Source organism: Cornus florida, unplaced genomic scaffold (genome assembly GCF_030987335.1).
Source record: "Cornus florida cultivar Cherokee Brave unplaced genomic scaffold, ASM3098733v1 CherokeeBrave_3.0.0_Hap2_Chr03, whole genome shotgun sequence".
Classification (NCBI taxonomy): Eukaryota; Viridiplantae; Streptophyta; class Magnoliopsida; order Cornales; family Cornaceae; genus Cornus; species Cornus florida.
Genome location: NW_026775573.1, coordinates 83,959,042 through 83,976,087, shown reverse-complemented (window position 1 = coordinate 83,976,087; position 17,046 = coordinate 83,959,042). Strand labels below are relative to the sequence as shown.

The 17,046-nt window shown below is 36.3% G+C and overlaps 2 protein-coding genes across 2 annotated transcripts; one reads left to right on the top strand and one right to left on the bottom strand.

The window, feature by feature from the left end:
* Positions 1-4,251: 4,251 nt before the first annotated feature.
* On the bottom strand, positions 4,252-7,794 carry LOC132300819 (uncharacterized). The gene is made up of 3 exons (XM_059798061.1): positions 7,607-7,794; positions 7,366-7,431; positions 4,252-4,564 (listed from the first exon to the last, which is right to left on the bottom strand). The coding sequence occupies exons 1-3, from the start codon at positions 7,673-7,675 to the stop codon at positions 4,517-4,519; spliced, it is 183 nt and encodes a 60-aa protein (XP_059654044.1). The 5' UTR covers positions 7,676-7,794; the 3' UTR covers positions 4,252-4,516.
* Positions 7,795-12,495: 4,701 nt separating this feature from the next.
* On the top strand, positions 12,496-14,720 carry LOC132301772 (uncharacterized). Its single transcript, XM_059798997.1, has 2 exons — positions 12,496-13,321; positions 13,438-14,720. Exons 1-2 carry the CDS (start codon positions 12,496-12,498, stop codon positions 14,718-14,720), a joined length of 2,109 nt encoding a protein of 702 aa, XP_059654980.1.
* Positions 14,721-17,046: the final 2,326 nt, after the last annotated feature.

The window sequence follows — 17,046 nt, the reverse complement described above, 5'->3', positions numbered from 1 at the left end:
GGATTTTGATATGACCCTTCAATATCACCGAGGGAAGGGGAATGTGGTAGCAGATGCCTTGAGTCGGAAACCGAGAGGAATGGTTGGCTTTATGATGATTCAGGAGTGGATGATGTTAGAGGCATTGGCAGAGTTCTCCATTATGCTAACTTCTAAGAATACAGGGGCACTTCTTTGTAGTTTGACTGTAAAACCGACTTTGATCAGCCAGCTTATTCAAGCTCAAACTCAGGATGACAGGTTCCATGCCAGGGCAGTTGAGGCTGCCAAGGATGAGGGTAACGTGGACTGGATATGTGGAATACATAGTGCATCTAGGTGGCACTAAGATATATCATGATCTTAAGAGGCAGTTCTGATGGGAAGACATGAAATGTGATGTGGCAGAGTTTGTGTCTAGTTGTCTCACTTGTCAGCGAGTGAAGGTTGAGCACTAAAGACCAGCAGGACTACTACAGCCTTTGTCCGTGCCTAAGTGGAAATGGGAGCATGTGACGTGGATTTTTTTATGAGGTTACCAAGGTCAATACATGACCATGATACTGTGTGGGTGATAGTGGACAGTTTAACTAAATCAGCTCATTTTCTACCCATTCGAGCTACTGATACTGTAAAGGAGTTGTGCAAGATCTACATCAGAGAGGTAGTTAAGCTCCATGGAGTGTCGATGTCTATTGTTTCAGATCATGATCCTCGTTTTGCATCTCGGTTTTGGAGTACTTTTTATACAGTTTTTGGTACTCCTTTAAGTTTGAGTACTATTTTTCATCCTCAGACCGATGGCCAATCTGAGAGGGTCATTCAGGTGTTAGAGGATACGCTTCGTGCTAGTGTGCTAGATTTTTGGGGCAGTTGGGAGGACCACATTCCACTAATTGAGTTCGCTTATAATAACAGCTATCAAGCTAGTATTGGCGTGGCACCATATGAGGCACTTTATATAAACCTTGTCATTCACCTGTATGTTGGGCTGAAGTTGGTGATGGTAGTCTATTGGGGCAGAGTTGGTGCAAGAGACTACAGAGAAGGTTGCCATCATTTGAGATTGACTTTGTACAGCTCAGAGTCGACGCCGATGAGCTTTAAAGTTTAGTGTGGGAGATTTAGTATTTTTGAAAGTCTCACCAATGAAGGGAGTTACGAGATTTGGTAGGAAGAAAGGAAAGTCAGCTCCTCGATTTATTGGACCTTTTGAGATCACATAGAGGATTAGGAAAGTGGCGTATAGATTGGCACTACCACCCAGACTATCAGCGGTTCATGATGTTTTTCATATCTCTATGTTGAGGAGGTGCTTTAAGGATGAGACTCAGGCCATTGACTGTACAGAGGTTCAGTTGCATCATAATGCAACCTATGTTAAGACGCCTGTTCGCATTGTTGACCATATGGTGAAACAATTGGGGAGTTACGAGATTTGGTAGGAAGAAAGGAAAGTCAGCTCCTCGATTTATTGGACCTTTTGAGATCACACAGAGGATTGGGAAAGTGGCGTATAGATTGGCTCTACCACCTAGACTATCAGCGGTTCATGATGTTTTTCATTTCTCTATGTTGAGGAGGTGCTTTAAGGATGAGACTCAGGCCATTGACTGCACAGAGGTTCAGTTGCGTCATAATGCAACCTATGTTGAGACGCCTGTTCGCATTGTTGACCGTATGGTGAAACAATTGGGGCGGGCAGAGATACCACTATTGAAGGTGCAATGGAATTATTAGGATAAGAGAGAAGCTACTTGGAGCTAGAGTCAAAAATGAAGGAAAAGTACCCACATCTCTTTGAATTAGGTACGCAAATTTCGAGTACAAAATTTCTTTTAAGGAGGGTATGATGTAATACCCGTAATTTATATATATATATATAGATATATATTTCAGTTAAAGTTGGAACCGGATATTAGAGATATATGTATCCTTTAAGTTTTAAATTTTTTTTTTTTTAAAAAAAAGAATCCCAAATTATCTCAACTATCGTATATCATTATCCTTCTTATAGTCATGCTATATCAGTCTTTTGAAATATAATATTTTATTTGTGGAAAGAAAATTACCGAGAGAGAGAGAGAGGAAGTGGATTACTAACGTTACATTGCCAATCTGCAGTAGCCAAAAGAAGAGACGGTGACCAAGGGATCGCCTAGAGAGGAAGGTTTAACGATATTTTCAGACAAGTTAATCTTGCTTTATATTTTTATATATGTGTAAAACTTGATTTATAAAAATTCTTTGAGAATTAATCTAGCATGGTCTAACGAATTTTAGCCAATTAACTGATTAAAATCTATGATCAGTTGATGTATGAAATCTGAGCAGATTATATTGGAGGAAACTAAAAGGAGTGAACAACTTGGTGAAATACAGTAACACAAGGCTTGACAACACTTTATTTTTGTTTGTTTATTATAGAGTTTGTTCATTTTGACATTGTTTAGTATAAAATGTTTACATTGAATTAAATTCCATAATATCTTTTTACGTACCGGAATATAAAATGTTTGCATTGTTATATGAATATAATTGTGCAATGTTTTATTGAAACTCAACGAATTCCATAATATCCTGAAGGACATTTTTATAAATTAAATTCCGCAGTCTCTTTTCTGACAGTCATATTTTATAATACTTGTTACTAATGTAAAGGTTGTGCGTGCGCGCGCGCGCGCGCCTCCACCTCGACCTCCAGACTGAGTGAACCTTAACCGGATATGTGTGACTGAATATTTATAATCCTTTTTTGGCTGTAAATTCATTTATACTTCAATGAGCGAACAAGACATTAATTTCAACCTCACCGTGAGCTGGGGAATTAAGTTTGTGATACTTGGAGGTAAAGACCATGAGCTTGGGTGCGCCCGGAGCACCGTTCACGGGGCTCGCTCATCCTAACTGAACCATACATGTGCACCGTTCACAGGGCTCACTCATCCAAACTGAACAATATGTGTAAGTGGTGTTGTGCATGCGCAGGCACGGTATTGTGCAACGGATGAGCCGGCTACCGGCACACCGAATATCTATTCCATGAGCTGGGGATATTGGAGTCATTTTTTTTGCTGGCTTGAAAGTATGAGGTGCAGAGGACCACAAATTCAATAGTTATACCGCACATACCATGTAAGCACGCTTGGTGCATACATGCATTATAAAATTCCCCAAAATCTTGAGAAAAATGAAACAAATAAAATATATGTATGCACCAAGCGTGCTTACATGTATGCATGTATGCACCAAGCCCTTGCCCTTTCATTCAAGAATATGCATATTACATCTAAAAAAAATAAAAATAAAATAAAAAAAATCCAACAACCATGGGGATGCTCCCACTAGAATTTAACCTTTTAATCAACAGAATGATGCACAAGATATATATATATATATATATATATATATATATATATATATATATAAATCACGAGTTTATTAAGGAAAGTGCCCCGTCTTTATCAATTCACAATACATTGGCTTCCTGCCTCTTTCCACCACTCAAGGATTTTTTGCTCTAGTTAGGATTTTGACACACATCCAAATGACGGCAATAAACAAATACTCAAACTTGTTAAAAGGACAAATAAAATTTTCAACAACATAGACCTCAAAAAAAATAATAAAAATTAAAAATATATATATGGATTGTTAAAAAATAATTCATTTATAGATATAGCAAACATCAACAATACAAGATATGCAACAGAAAATTCAACATCTTGCAAACATTTCAAACATTCAGCAGTAGTTAGATTATATGTGTCTCTCTTGAGTTTTGACCGAAAAATGGAGCACAAAAGGCCGGAAACAGTTTTAAGTTTTGTCACTTTGATGTCTGTATGAAATATTAAAGGACAATAGTTTTGACCGGATCTCTTAAACATTGTGTTCAAGGCCTTGAGTGCAACTCTCTCTCTCTCTCTCTCTCTCTCCAATGGTGGAAAGTTGACAAACACCTAACTCAAACTTGTCTGCAAAGTGGCAAAATGAACACATTCAATTTGACAGGGTATTATTACTGTTTTGAAAGAATAAAAAAAAAACATTTGACAGGGCATCTAGTCTGCTACAAATTGGATTTGAGGCTCTCTACAAATCATACGGCACATGTTGACGCATCTTTCAGACTAATAATGAACATCATTCTGACCATCCAAGTAATAGCAAATGAAATCCAAAAGAGCACATATAAATAAGAAAGCCAATTGTCAACCAAATTTGTAGAGAATGGAACAAACACGACAATGAATAGAGGATGCTGTTAGGTTTAGTCAAAGTCGATCAAAATACTGAACAATCAAATAAAGGGAGATATAATCATCCCAATTCCCCATTTTGTTCACAAAGCAATGAAAACAGAAATTCCATTGCAATGGCTAAGGTCAGAAGAGAGAAACAATTCTCAAAAATATTGCAGAGCTATAAGCAGATAACCATGGCCCCCAAATACTCCAAATCAAGATAAAACACCATTAAAAATCTATAATCATGCATTATTTCTATCACAAATTTAAAACAGAGCCTCACTTCTTCAGTGATGTGCCTTGGCTTCAGCTTTCCTATGAGAATTGGCCTTTGCCTGAACAGAAATAAAAAATAACATAATCAGTAAGAATTTTTTTTTTTTTTTTTTTTTTTTTCCTTGGGTAAAGAAATATTGATAAACTTTTTTTTTTCCTAGTTATATTGATAAACTTTTTTTTTTCCTAGTTATATTGATAAACTTCAAACAGGTCAAGCATAAAGTTTTTTCTTCCTTCATGTGTTTAAAATAAATAAATAACTAAAAAACAGAGAGAGAGAGAGAGAGAAAGAGAGAGAGAGAGAGAAAAAAGAAAAAGAAAAGAAAAGAACATTACCTAGTCAAAAAGGGATATATGAAGTAACTCATTAGTAATTGACTAATGGTATTTCATGCAAACGTTGGTAAAAGGATTCACATGTAGACTGATATTCTCTTGCAGCCAGAATGTGTGTGTGTGTGTGTGTGTGTGAATATGTAGTGATGCACATGATGAGGTTAAATCAATTTAACTTATAAGCATTTTAATAAGTTTTAAATACCGGTACCATGTGTTCAACATTAGACATATTTACAAAGGTGATTTTCTAAAAGATGCAATGCACAATGCACCAAATGTTGATAATTCTTACCCGTCAAACCAGATAAAGAAATATAATAAGAATGCATTGTTCTATTAAATGACTATGCAATCTAAATATTCCATCATAGAAATGGGAGTGCATGTTCAAACATGTCAAATAGTATAACAGGATCAAAGGCGTCTATAACGTTTCTTATCTTGCCCCTTACCCAGCTTATAACAAAGGCATGAATAGAAGTTTACACAGCATTTCTAAAGCTTGACATCCTCATGCAATGTGCTAGAATCAGAATTTGTATTCTTACACATCATAAATAGGCACATTGTGTACCATTTATTTTGTGATGGCAAAAGACACATCATGGCAAATGCAACATTAAACATATCTAACAAATCAATTCACCGTTGAGCATCTCCAAGAGGAGGAAGACACAACGTGAAAAAGCCTGATACTTGCTTTTATACTACTCATATACTCAGTATACTACTGATATATTCTAGCTTCAACAAGTTTAATCCCAACCATAATCTATCTCCAATACGATGTATAATTCTCAGGTTTACTTTCAAGTTTATAATTTGGAAAAACTAGAACTTCACATAACTTCGAAAATCAGAAGGCTAAAGGCGTGGAAGATATAGATTTAGAAAGAGAACTACAAATAAAATAAAATATAACAAATGACCATGCAAGATTATTTATGAAACAAATATGAAAGTCAATAAGAACATATTATATTAACGTGATCAAAGCTTCATGCTATCAAAAATTGTGTGGCTGGTGTATATTTAATGGATCACTGTCAATTTATCCATAAAATGATAGTAAATTTGATATTATAAGCCCCACTGACAGCCATCTATTAGTAATCCCATGAAGCTCTTCATCCATGTCAGGTTCAACCTCACATAAAAAAAATAATAATAATAAAAAGCACAGTAGCTTCACTGAGATTTATGGATTTAGTTGGAGGAGTCGGGCATTAAACCTCGGAAACTACCTTAACTGAGCAGAAAAACACAATAACCCACATTGCAAATATAGTAACAAATTTGACAACATTTTATTATATTGTTCGGTTTTTACTTTTTACTTAAACTAATTGTGAACAATATGAAGGATTGAAACTGGAAAATATAATAGTCAAATCTATTCATTTTGACATTGTAACATGGAGATCACGGGTTCGAAACAAGGAAACAACCTCTCCACATTGAGAGGTAAGGCTGTGCACATCTAACCCACCCCAAACCCTGCAATGGCAGAAGCCTCATGCCCTAGTTTATGCTTTTTTATTTGTTTTTACACCACACTGCTTATTCTACTGCTAAACACGAAAAGCAAAATCTTACATTTTCGCATTCCAGTATAATTGTGGTAATCATAGATAAGACTAGTATATTAGTGTATTTTGGTCATACGAAATGAAAAAACTCATTTAGACTTGGTAACTAAAAATAAATAAAAAATGAAAACCTTTGACTACACTTGGGAGAGGTTTAATATAATTATACAACAAAATGCTTGTGTTGTCAAGCATTAGAATGCGGATTTAAATCTTGAGAACAACCATTTTATTCAAATAATGCCAAAGGGTTAGGTTTGCAGATAGTCTACCCCTCCCAGCCTGCACAACTCATGGAGACAACATTGGGTAATAACGGTTAAACAAGAAAATTTGGTGAAAAGGAACAGCATCGCCATGTGAAGAATTATTTAGCTTTTCATTTAGAGATCAATAGGGTTACAAAACTACTAAGATGGTTGGTCATACAGAAGGCGTAGGAAGTAGGAAAAAATGAACTACCATGATTTACTTGGTCATCATTCACGATACTGTAGCACATGGGTTGACCTGATTTGTATATAACACCTACCATCAGTGTCATTGACCTTAATGCATTTTCACATTCAGACCGTGGGTTGCAATTTCAAGGGTCATCTTGGAGTTCATAATCCCTAAATCCTCATGAACCACAGTACTATAATGGGTGCAAATACTAGAGAAAAAAATATAGATACTATAACAAGTATTCATCAAATGTAGTGATCTGTTTGTTGCAATGGAATTCACTACCAAGAAATTATGAGATTAATACAATATGATACATGGACATTCCAAATAAACAATAATTTCCTCTGGGTTAACACTTTGCTTGAAATTAAATTTATAATTTATAAACCATCACATATATATGATTACACCCAACTAACAAAAACCCAATTAGACCAGAATAGTTTATGCCCAACAAATCATGAAGAACAAAAGAGTACCTTGAGATACTTGAGTTTCATGGTTCCATAAACAAGTCCAAGAGAAAAGGCGGAAACACGAGCCACCTACATCCACATACCAAATTTGAAACATATTACTTCAAAATTAAACCAAATATTTGCGTTTACGTATATCTATGTATACGCGCGCGCGCGCATACACACACACACACACACACACACACACACACACAAAAACACAATCACAAACAGATAGAAGGAAGGACTAGTGAAAGTTTACCAAAGCAAATGTGTTTTTTCCAGTAAAAACACCTGGGAACGGATGAGACTGCGACGTCGCCGACTCCATTGAAGATGGGTTTGTGTTCAAAGTGTGATTGAAGGAGATGAGAAGAGTCTTCAAGGTGCTATGTACGCCTTCAGATCTATATAGCCCTAGTTTTCTCTCTCTCTCTCTCACAAGTTGAGAGAGAATAGTGTGTGATTACGTAGGATCGAGTCCAGGAATACTAACGTACGGCTGCTATATCTCGTGCGTTCGATTTGAGATCCGTATCAGGACTCGTTTTATACCGCGTACTACACTACTAGAGTTACAAAAATCTCATTTGAATTTAAAAATAAGAGAAAAGTGCAAAAAAAAAAAAACGGATATTCAAAAATCAGCAATTAATTTCCTAAATTACAAAAAAAAAAAAAATGCAACTAATCTCTTGAACTATGCATTTTTATTACAGATTGTCCCATCCGACAAGGTTCTTGTCGAAAAAGTGACAATGTGACGGTCACGTGACAAATAATATAATTTTAATGACCATAACGCCCTTATGAACATAAAAAGACACTAATGCCCCTGACCATTACACCCAAATCCTCAACACCCAAACACACCCATGTGACTTATTTATCATCAATACATATATATATATATATATATATATAGTTATAATCACTATTCATCTTCTTTACTATGTTCTCTCTGGTAGTTTAAAAAAAAAAAAAATATGTGTTCATCGCATAAGAAAAATCACGCACTAATGAAAGCAAAAAAGAAATATTAGCCTAAAACCCCCAAACCTTTGGTTGGAATCTCAGGAAATGCATCAACGACTGATTTTGTTCTTTGTCGGTAGCGTCGGCTCAGTGTGTGTTGTAGAAGTGTAGAAGAACACTTTACAACAAATTCTCATACCTCTCAATCGTCAATACACACCATTATATATACACACCCTTATATATAATATTTACATCCAAAATCCTTAGAAACTTAACCCAATTTCAGGAAAATACTAAATAATCTGCCAAATTTAACTTCATACCTCTCTATCGGTCTCAATATCATAATTGAATTCTGCAATATTTGCATCAATAATATCTAATTTACACCTCAATCACAATATAGTTCATACATATGTCTCTGTATTCTTTTTTTGCATGAATAATTGAACAAGACATATGTATGAACTTGGTCAGATTCCTTGTTTCCTCTTTGTGGGTTTTGTATCTCCATGGCCATTGTGAACCTGATAAGTACACAAAACCTATTACTTCATGCACCAAAATAAGCTTTTAATTAGACTTTTATATGTTTAAATATTCTTATATGCTTGTTTTGTGTTATGTAGGTATTAATGTATAAATGAAAAAAAAAAAAAAAAAATCAGTTATATTGTATATATGTGTGTGCAAGTGAAAAAGAGAAATAAGGAGAGAGAAAGAAAAAGGAAGGAAGAAGAATGAAGAAAAGAAGAAAGAAAAGTGTATGCACATGAATCAAGAGAAAAGGAAGAGAGAAAAAGAAGAAAAGAAAAGTAAAAGAGAATGATGATGAATTAGAAAAGGAGAAGAGAGAAATAAGAAATCAGAAAGTGAGTAAGTCAGAAGGCAACAAGTGGGATACACAATTTTGGCTATAAATAGCCGACTCTGGAGCATTCAAAAAGGAGTATAAAGTTAGAGATAGAATTTCTTTATGTAATTTTTTTTAAAGTTTGTTTAATTTAATTCAAGTTATGTCACAAGTTTTATTCTTATTTAATTTTCAATTTGAGTGTTTAATGTTTTATAGTTGTAATTTCATTTCCATAGTTAGTGACTAATCTCAAAATCAATATTTTTAAATCTCTTGTTCGGAAATAGAAACTCATCTTGAATGCGTGGTTCGACCCTACTTGCCATTAGACATTTTTAGTTAAATGGTTGTAGGTATTTTATATGTTGAAATGGAGTGTATTTGACAACAATAAGTCCATAAATACACCCCTATCAAATGGCGCCGTTGTGTATTTGACAACGATAAATCCATAAATACAGTCTTATCAAATGGCGCCATTGCCGCTTCAAAGTTGAGTTAAAATTTTTGGACCAATTTTTATTTTATTGTTTATCTATTTTCTATTTTTATTTTGGTCATTTTATTTTTTATTTTTTTTGTTTTCTGTTTTTCGTGTTATATATAAAATTAAAAAATAAAAATAAAAATTTACTCACTGTTTGGCATTATTGCTATCCGCTGATTTTCTTCAACTCCCAAGTTTAGAAAGAAAAAAAAAAAAAAAAATTAAAAAAAAAAGGTGTGAATTTTTCTCACTGTTTTGTGCTTCTATTTTGTTATTTATTATTCTCTATATATACATATATATATATATATATATATATATATATATAAACCATCTTCTTCAAACTGTTGCATACAGTGACCCAGAAGAACAAAAAATAAATTAAAAAAAATCAAAAAGAGAAACCCATTTATAGTCCTCTTCACCAGCCATCAGCCGAGCCCGGAGCTCACCGCCGACCTCGCCGTAGCCATTGTCTCCACCGGTAGTACCCAAACCCATCATCCAGCAGCCGATTCATCCACAGCCGCTGCCCATCTCCGTTCACGGCCGGTTCTGGCCGTCTTGTCTCGCCACTGCAGCACCACAGTCCTCCGTTCTCACCGGCCGAGTTAACAGCCCACCTTCCTCCAAGCCCTCCAAGCACTGCCGTCGCCACACCTCGGGCCCAAGCCGCCATCATAGCCCCCATCAGCCGCCGTTCTTCTCCTTGTACGGCAGTCCAGTCCATCGCGCTATCCTCACCGCCGCAAGCTTCCAAGCTTACCACCGCGAGTTCAGCCGAGTCCAAAGTCGCCACGCCGCCGTCCATCACGGCCGATTCCGCCGTCGCCATCTCTCCTCCGGCCAAGCTCGCTGTCGCCGGCTGCCCATCTCATCCTCGCTGTCCTTCTTCTGGGTTTGACAGGCATCAGAGACATATATGATATATATGTATAATATATTATATATATATATATATATATATATATTTATATATATATTATATATCAAAGGCAAATAGCCCCTGTTTGGCTACAAGTGTGGCACTGTCCTAGTTCAGGACCTGGACCAGAATCTAAACCAGTTCTACAAACTGGTTCTGTTATAAACCAGTTCTGAAAAAAAAAAAAAAAAAAAAAAAGAAAGAAAGAAAGAAAAAAAATTGCCGATTCAAATTGGGGACTTATTTTGGAACATTCAAAAGATTGGATATTCTCATTGGAGCACACGTGGAAAAAACGACAAACGATAGCTTTGTCTTCCAAGTAAGTATCTCAAATTTTTATGCCGCGAATCTTCCGTTAGCGGTTTCAATTTTTTTTTTTTTTTTTTTTAAATTAGGAAAACTTAGTTTTTTTTAGGTGATTAACTTTTGCGTGCAAATTTTAGGATAGAATAACTTAGACGTAACCTTAGGTTCACATTTTTATTTTTTTTATTTTGTTTTTGAATTTCTTTTTCTTGAAAAAAAAAAAAAAAAAAAAAATCACACTCTCACTCCCTTTTTATTTTTATTTTATTGATTGTCTTATTTGTGCATCTTATAATTAGCATTTGCATAAGATACTTAAGGGCAAAATCCAAACAAGATACGGTCGGGATTTCATCACCCGTTTTCTGTAGCCCACAAATCATTAAATCCTTGCATTTGTCAAACCCGAGCCAAATTTAATTTAATTTTAAAATCAAGTAGACATTGGCCATAGGGTTTTTTACATAGCTCATAGGATCCTCTTAGATAGAATTAATTTTTGGTCACTCCAATTAGTACCTTCCAACTCGACAATGTCTAAGGAAAGTTTTGTCTAAGGGTGTGGGCGTGCCGTCATTAAGCAGGCCTCGTCCTCCCCACACTTCCTGGAAACTTCCCTGGTTATCTTATTGGCAGGCCTTAATTGGTAAGCCTTTAATTGTTCTAAAAGGGAGTAGGAGCTTTTTCATAGGAGCTTAAATTGCTTTAGAAAAAAAAATTCATCATCCTTGAATTTAAGCTCAAGATTAAAAAGCCAAAATATTTGTGTGGTTTGTGTATGCACTCCAGTGTCTAGCCCATTTTTAGGATCTAATTCTCAAGGGCTTTCCCTTAAAAAAAAAAAAATTGTGTGTGCTTTTTAGTGTTCGTTTTGTATGCCCAACTGGTTAAGAGTTAACAAACGATTAATCCGTTGTTCCACTGATCCTTCAATCTTTGCTTTGGAGAAAGCATTCTAACTGTCTTCCAAATCCAATTATTCTCCAATGGATCCACTAGTTCAACCAGTTCCACCACTTGTTCCACCAGTTCCACCATTTGTTCCACCAGCACAACCGATTGTCCCACCTGCTCCTAGAACTTTGAATGACTATTTTGCCCCTATCACAACCAATCCACCTAATTGTATTGCTCTTCCTCCAGTCGGACCTCAATTTGAGATTAGAGCCTATATCATCAATATGTTGCCTAAATTTCATGGATTTGAAAGTGAACAACCTTATGTCCATTTAGGGAAGTTCCTAACCATTTACAGTACTTTCAAAAATCAGCATTTAGATGATGAAGGTGTCAAATTGCGTCTGTTTTCCCTATCCTTAGATGATAAAGCTTCCTCATGGTTCAACTCTCTTCCTCCAAACTCTATTAGATCGTGGGATGAACTTGTTAAAAAATTCATGAACAAATTTTATCCAATGCAAAAAAACGGAGTTAATGAGAGATTCCTTAAGCACTTTCAAAGGGAAAAATGAAGAACAATTCCATCAAACTTGGGAGCGTTTTCATGATTTGCTTCTCAAATGCCCACATCATGGCTTTGAGAAACCACAATTAGTTCATTCTTTCTATAAAGGGCTTTCTCCTACTAACCGAACCATGATTGAGTCAATGCACGAAGGAAAGTTCAAATCCCAAACTCCTGAAGAAGCTTATGCTTTCTTAGAAGAACTTGCTGAGAATGCCCAAAGTTGGAATTGGAACCCTTGTGATGACGAATTCTCTAGGAATGATCCCACCAAAAGAACTTCCAATCCTTTTGAGATCAAACCCGAACCTGAATTCAAATCAGTGATGCAAAGTCTAGCGGAAGGAGTCAAAGATTTGAATAAAAAATTTGATGCCTTTGCTCTCATGTCAACAACTGCAAAATGCAATGTATGTTCAAGTTCATCTCATCCCACTGAGGCTTGTCCGATCTACTGTACATCTGAACCTTCAGATGCACAAGTTTGTGCCTTTAATACCTATAGGAAACCGACGGCTAATTCCTTTAGTCTGACGTATCATCCCGATTCAAGAAACCATCCAAATTTTTCGTGGCGACAAAATTTGCCTCCACAAAACTTAGGTGGTCCTCCAGGTTTCCAAGGTAATCCTAGTAGGCCCGCACAACCTCAAGGTTCTCTTATCCCTCCAGGATATTTTCCTAGAAACAATCAGTTCAATCAAATTAGAGAACTTGCAATTGATCCAATGAGCAATTATTTTGCTCCTGTCCCACAGTACCACTGTGCTACCAATTATGAGGACACTATGAAAATGCTTGCCCTTAATCTTGATCAATCTGACAAGCAATCAGATCAGAGAATTCAAAAGTTAGAGAGTCACTTTGACCTCTTAACTCAGAGTCAACTCCAATTTCAACAAACTATCCAAAGTCAGTTGACTCAACTCACTTCTACACTGTCTGAAAGACAAAAGGGTACCTTGCCTAGCCAACCTGAAATTAATCCAAGAGGCAAAGAAGTGAATCACATTGAAATTTCTCCTCCCACTGACCAATCAAATAATCAAGTGAAATCTTAACCCTTCGGTCAGGGAAGAAAGTCAATAACCAAGTTGAGCTACCCACCCAAGCTACAAATGCACCAACCAAGTCTAGTGCATCAGACCCACCCAACACCAAAGAGGACCAAGGTTCCAAATCTGATCCAATCCATCTTCAATCTTATGTTCCCCCCGCCCCATTTCCTTCTCGACTAGTCAATAATAAGAAGGAGTCACAATACAGTGAGATCTTAGATATTTTTCAAAATCTTCAGATCAATATTCCATTTCTTACTGCTATTAAACAAGTTCTTTCTTATGCAAAGTTCATCAAAGATTTAGTCAAAAGGAAAACTAACATCCCAAAAGAAGCTTTCATAGCCCAAAATTGTTCTTCCTTCCTACAAAATCAAGCCATGGTTAAGCATAAAGACCTTGGGAGTCCAACTGTCATTTGTAGGATTGGAGAAAAGTTTGCTGACCATGCTTTGTTGGATCTCGGTGCTAGTGTGAATTTGTTACCATATTCAGTGTATTTGGAGTTAGGCTTGAATAATTTGAAGAAAACTAATGTTAGGATCCAATTAGTTGATCGTTCTGTCAAAATTCCAAGGGGTATAATTGAAGATGTGATAGTGAAAATAGCTGATTTCTATTACTCGGTTGATTTCATTGTTCTAGATACCCAACCTACCCAAGGTACGCAAATTCCTATTATCTTAGGTCGACCATTCTTAGCTACCGCTAATGCTGTGATCAATTGTCGAAATGGTAGTATGACTTTAACCTTTGGGAACATGAAATTGGAAGTCATTGTGTTTAAATTGATGAAGCAACCCCCTGACTCAGATTCCATTGAAGAAATTTGTCTCATTGAGTCATTAGCCGCTCACACCTTTGAGCACTCTTACCTTAAGGATCCACTCCAACAGTGTTTAGCACATTTTTGTGATGAGTTTGATGCGGATAGTTATATTGGTGAGGTTAATGCTTTACTCGATTCCACTCCAATCTTTGAACCATCAAAGATTAGGTTTGAACCATTATCTGTTCCCACTACCACTGTTCTCGAAACTAAGAAGAAGCCACCCAAGGTTGAACTAAAGCCTCTACCTGAGACTTTAAAGTACTCTTACCTAGGTGAGTCCGACACTTTTCCCGTGGTGATTGCTTTAGACTTAACTACCCATCAGGAAACCCAACTTCTTAAGGTTCTTAGGGAAAATCGTGCAGCCATAGGGTGGTCCATTGATGATATTCACGGCATTAGTCTTTTAGTCGTTCAACATCGTATTCATTTAGATAATGATGCAAAAACCTATAGGCAGCCCTAAAGGAGACTTAACCCTAATTTAAAGGAAGTTGTTCGTGCTGAAATTATCAAACTTCTTGATGCCGGTGTCATCTATCCCATTTCTGATAGTCAGTGGGTAAGCCCCATTCATGTTGTCCCAAAAAAATCAGGCATCACTGTCGTATCTAATAGCCATAATGAATTGGTTCCTACTCGTGTCCAAACTGGATGGCGAGTTTGCATTGATTATCGAAAGCTCAATACTGTCACTCGAAAGGATCATTTCCCTCTGCCTTTCTTTGATCAAATGTTAGAAAGATTAGCTGGTCAATCCTTCTATTGCTTCTTAGATGGTTACTCTAGGTATAATCAAATCCCTATCCACATTGATGACTAAGATAAAACCACTTTCACCTGTCCATTTGGCACATTTGCTTATCGTTGCATGCCTTTTGGTTTATGCAATGCACCTACTACATTTCAGCGATGTATGATGAGTATTTTCAGTGACATGGTTGAAAAGTTTCTTGAAATCTTCATGAATGACTTCTCTATCTTTGGTTCATCATTTAAGCAATGTCTTCACCATCTTACTCTTGTTCTTCAACGTTGTCGTGACACTAACTTGGTTCTTAACTGGGAAAAGTGTCATTTCATGGTTAAAAAAGGAATTGTTCTTGGTCATAATATCTCCGCTGCAGGAATTGAGGTAGATCAATCCAAAGTTGACCTTATCTCGAGTTTACCCATTCCCAAAACTGTTCGGGATATTAGAGCTTTCTTAGGTCATGCTGGTTTTTACCGTCATTTCATTAAAGATTTCAGCAAGATTGTAATGACCCGGTCATTTTCTTCCTTTTCCATTTTTCCTCAAATTTTGCGGATAAATTTTTTCCGTGGATGGTTTTTCTGTGGATGGTTTTTCGTCGCTTAGTGTCATCTCGAGTGCTTATAATTGGTTTCTGAGACTCTTTCATGTGAATTGACAACTTCCTTCAAGGACCGAGTTATTTTCGCATTTTTCGTTTTTGGACACTATGCGCTATTTCGTCTTTTCCCTGTTCTGTCATTTTCCCTATTTCGTCTTATCTCCATTTGTCAGTTTTTGGCACAACCTCACTTCTTGTGCTCGGAGTTGGTTTTTGACTTCACGTATCCTTATCGTGAGTGGTTTCCACGAAATACGTATCTTTACTTTTGCAAGAAAGTACTCTGGTTGCTCCCGGTGCCTATAGGGGCATGAATGCATAAATCTTTGGAATTAATTTCATTTCTTGGGGTGTTTTTCATAAATATCTTTTGAAGATATTTTATTTCAGGGGCATCTAAGAAAATATATTTTGGAAGATATTTTCATTCTGGGGCAGTTTCGCAGTTAACCCTTTTTGTAGGGGCCATTGTGCAATTAACGAAAGTTATTGCAAAACGTCTCGTCTGGAGCTTGGATCCTCGTACGGAATTCATTTTCACTTTTTGTTGACTTGTAAATTCATAGAATTCCGTTCTGGTCATTTTTCTCTAATTTCAGAGTTTCTGGACTCGGTTGCCACCGAACTTGTTCAGGGCATAACTTTCTTCTCGGGACTCGGTTTTTGACGCTGTTTCTTCTGTTGTTCATATTTTCTCATTTTGAATCTTTTTAATTCATGGAGTTTTGCCGTTTGAGCACGTTTGCTTAAAATACACTTTTTCGGACCCGGCGGGGCCCTTTCAGGGCACTTTTTGTGATTTACTATAAATAGGTGCCTTAAAGAAGAAAAATCAGATTTTCTTCTTCTTCCTCCTCTCCTTGCACGACCAAAGGCAGCCATGGATGCCCATGGAGCTGCCATCTTCTCTCTCCTCCTTTAACCTACTTTTCCTAAGTGAAAATCCTTCGGCCTTTGCATTTGTTGCTCGCCTCGTCATGCTCTACCATTACCCCTTATTAGAAACCATTTCTGACCAAATTTTGAGTTTGGGATTTAGACCAAGTTTGGATTTTCATGGGGCTTCTTGGAGATTCATATAAATCGTGTTGTCCCCGACAAAACCTAGGAGTTTCGTCCGATTCGGAGCCGTTTCGTTTTGATGGCTTTTGAGATTTTCATCTCAGATTGAGGTAGGGGGTGTCTTAGGATTATATTTATGTTGTATTGATTGTTATATGAGTATATACAATTTGTGAGCATGTTTTGTTTAAGATTTAGAATTTAATTTAATTAATTTCTATATTTGAGATTTAATTCATATGGCTTTGTGTATAACATGGAATTAAATTGTGGTATGCTAGGAAATTAAGTTTTAGTATGTTGATTAACATATATTAAATTTGGGGCATTTGGATAAGAATTACAAAATTTATTTAATATTTATCTTTTGTGAAA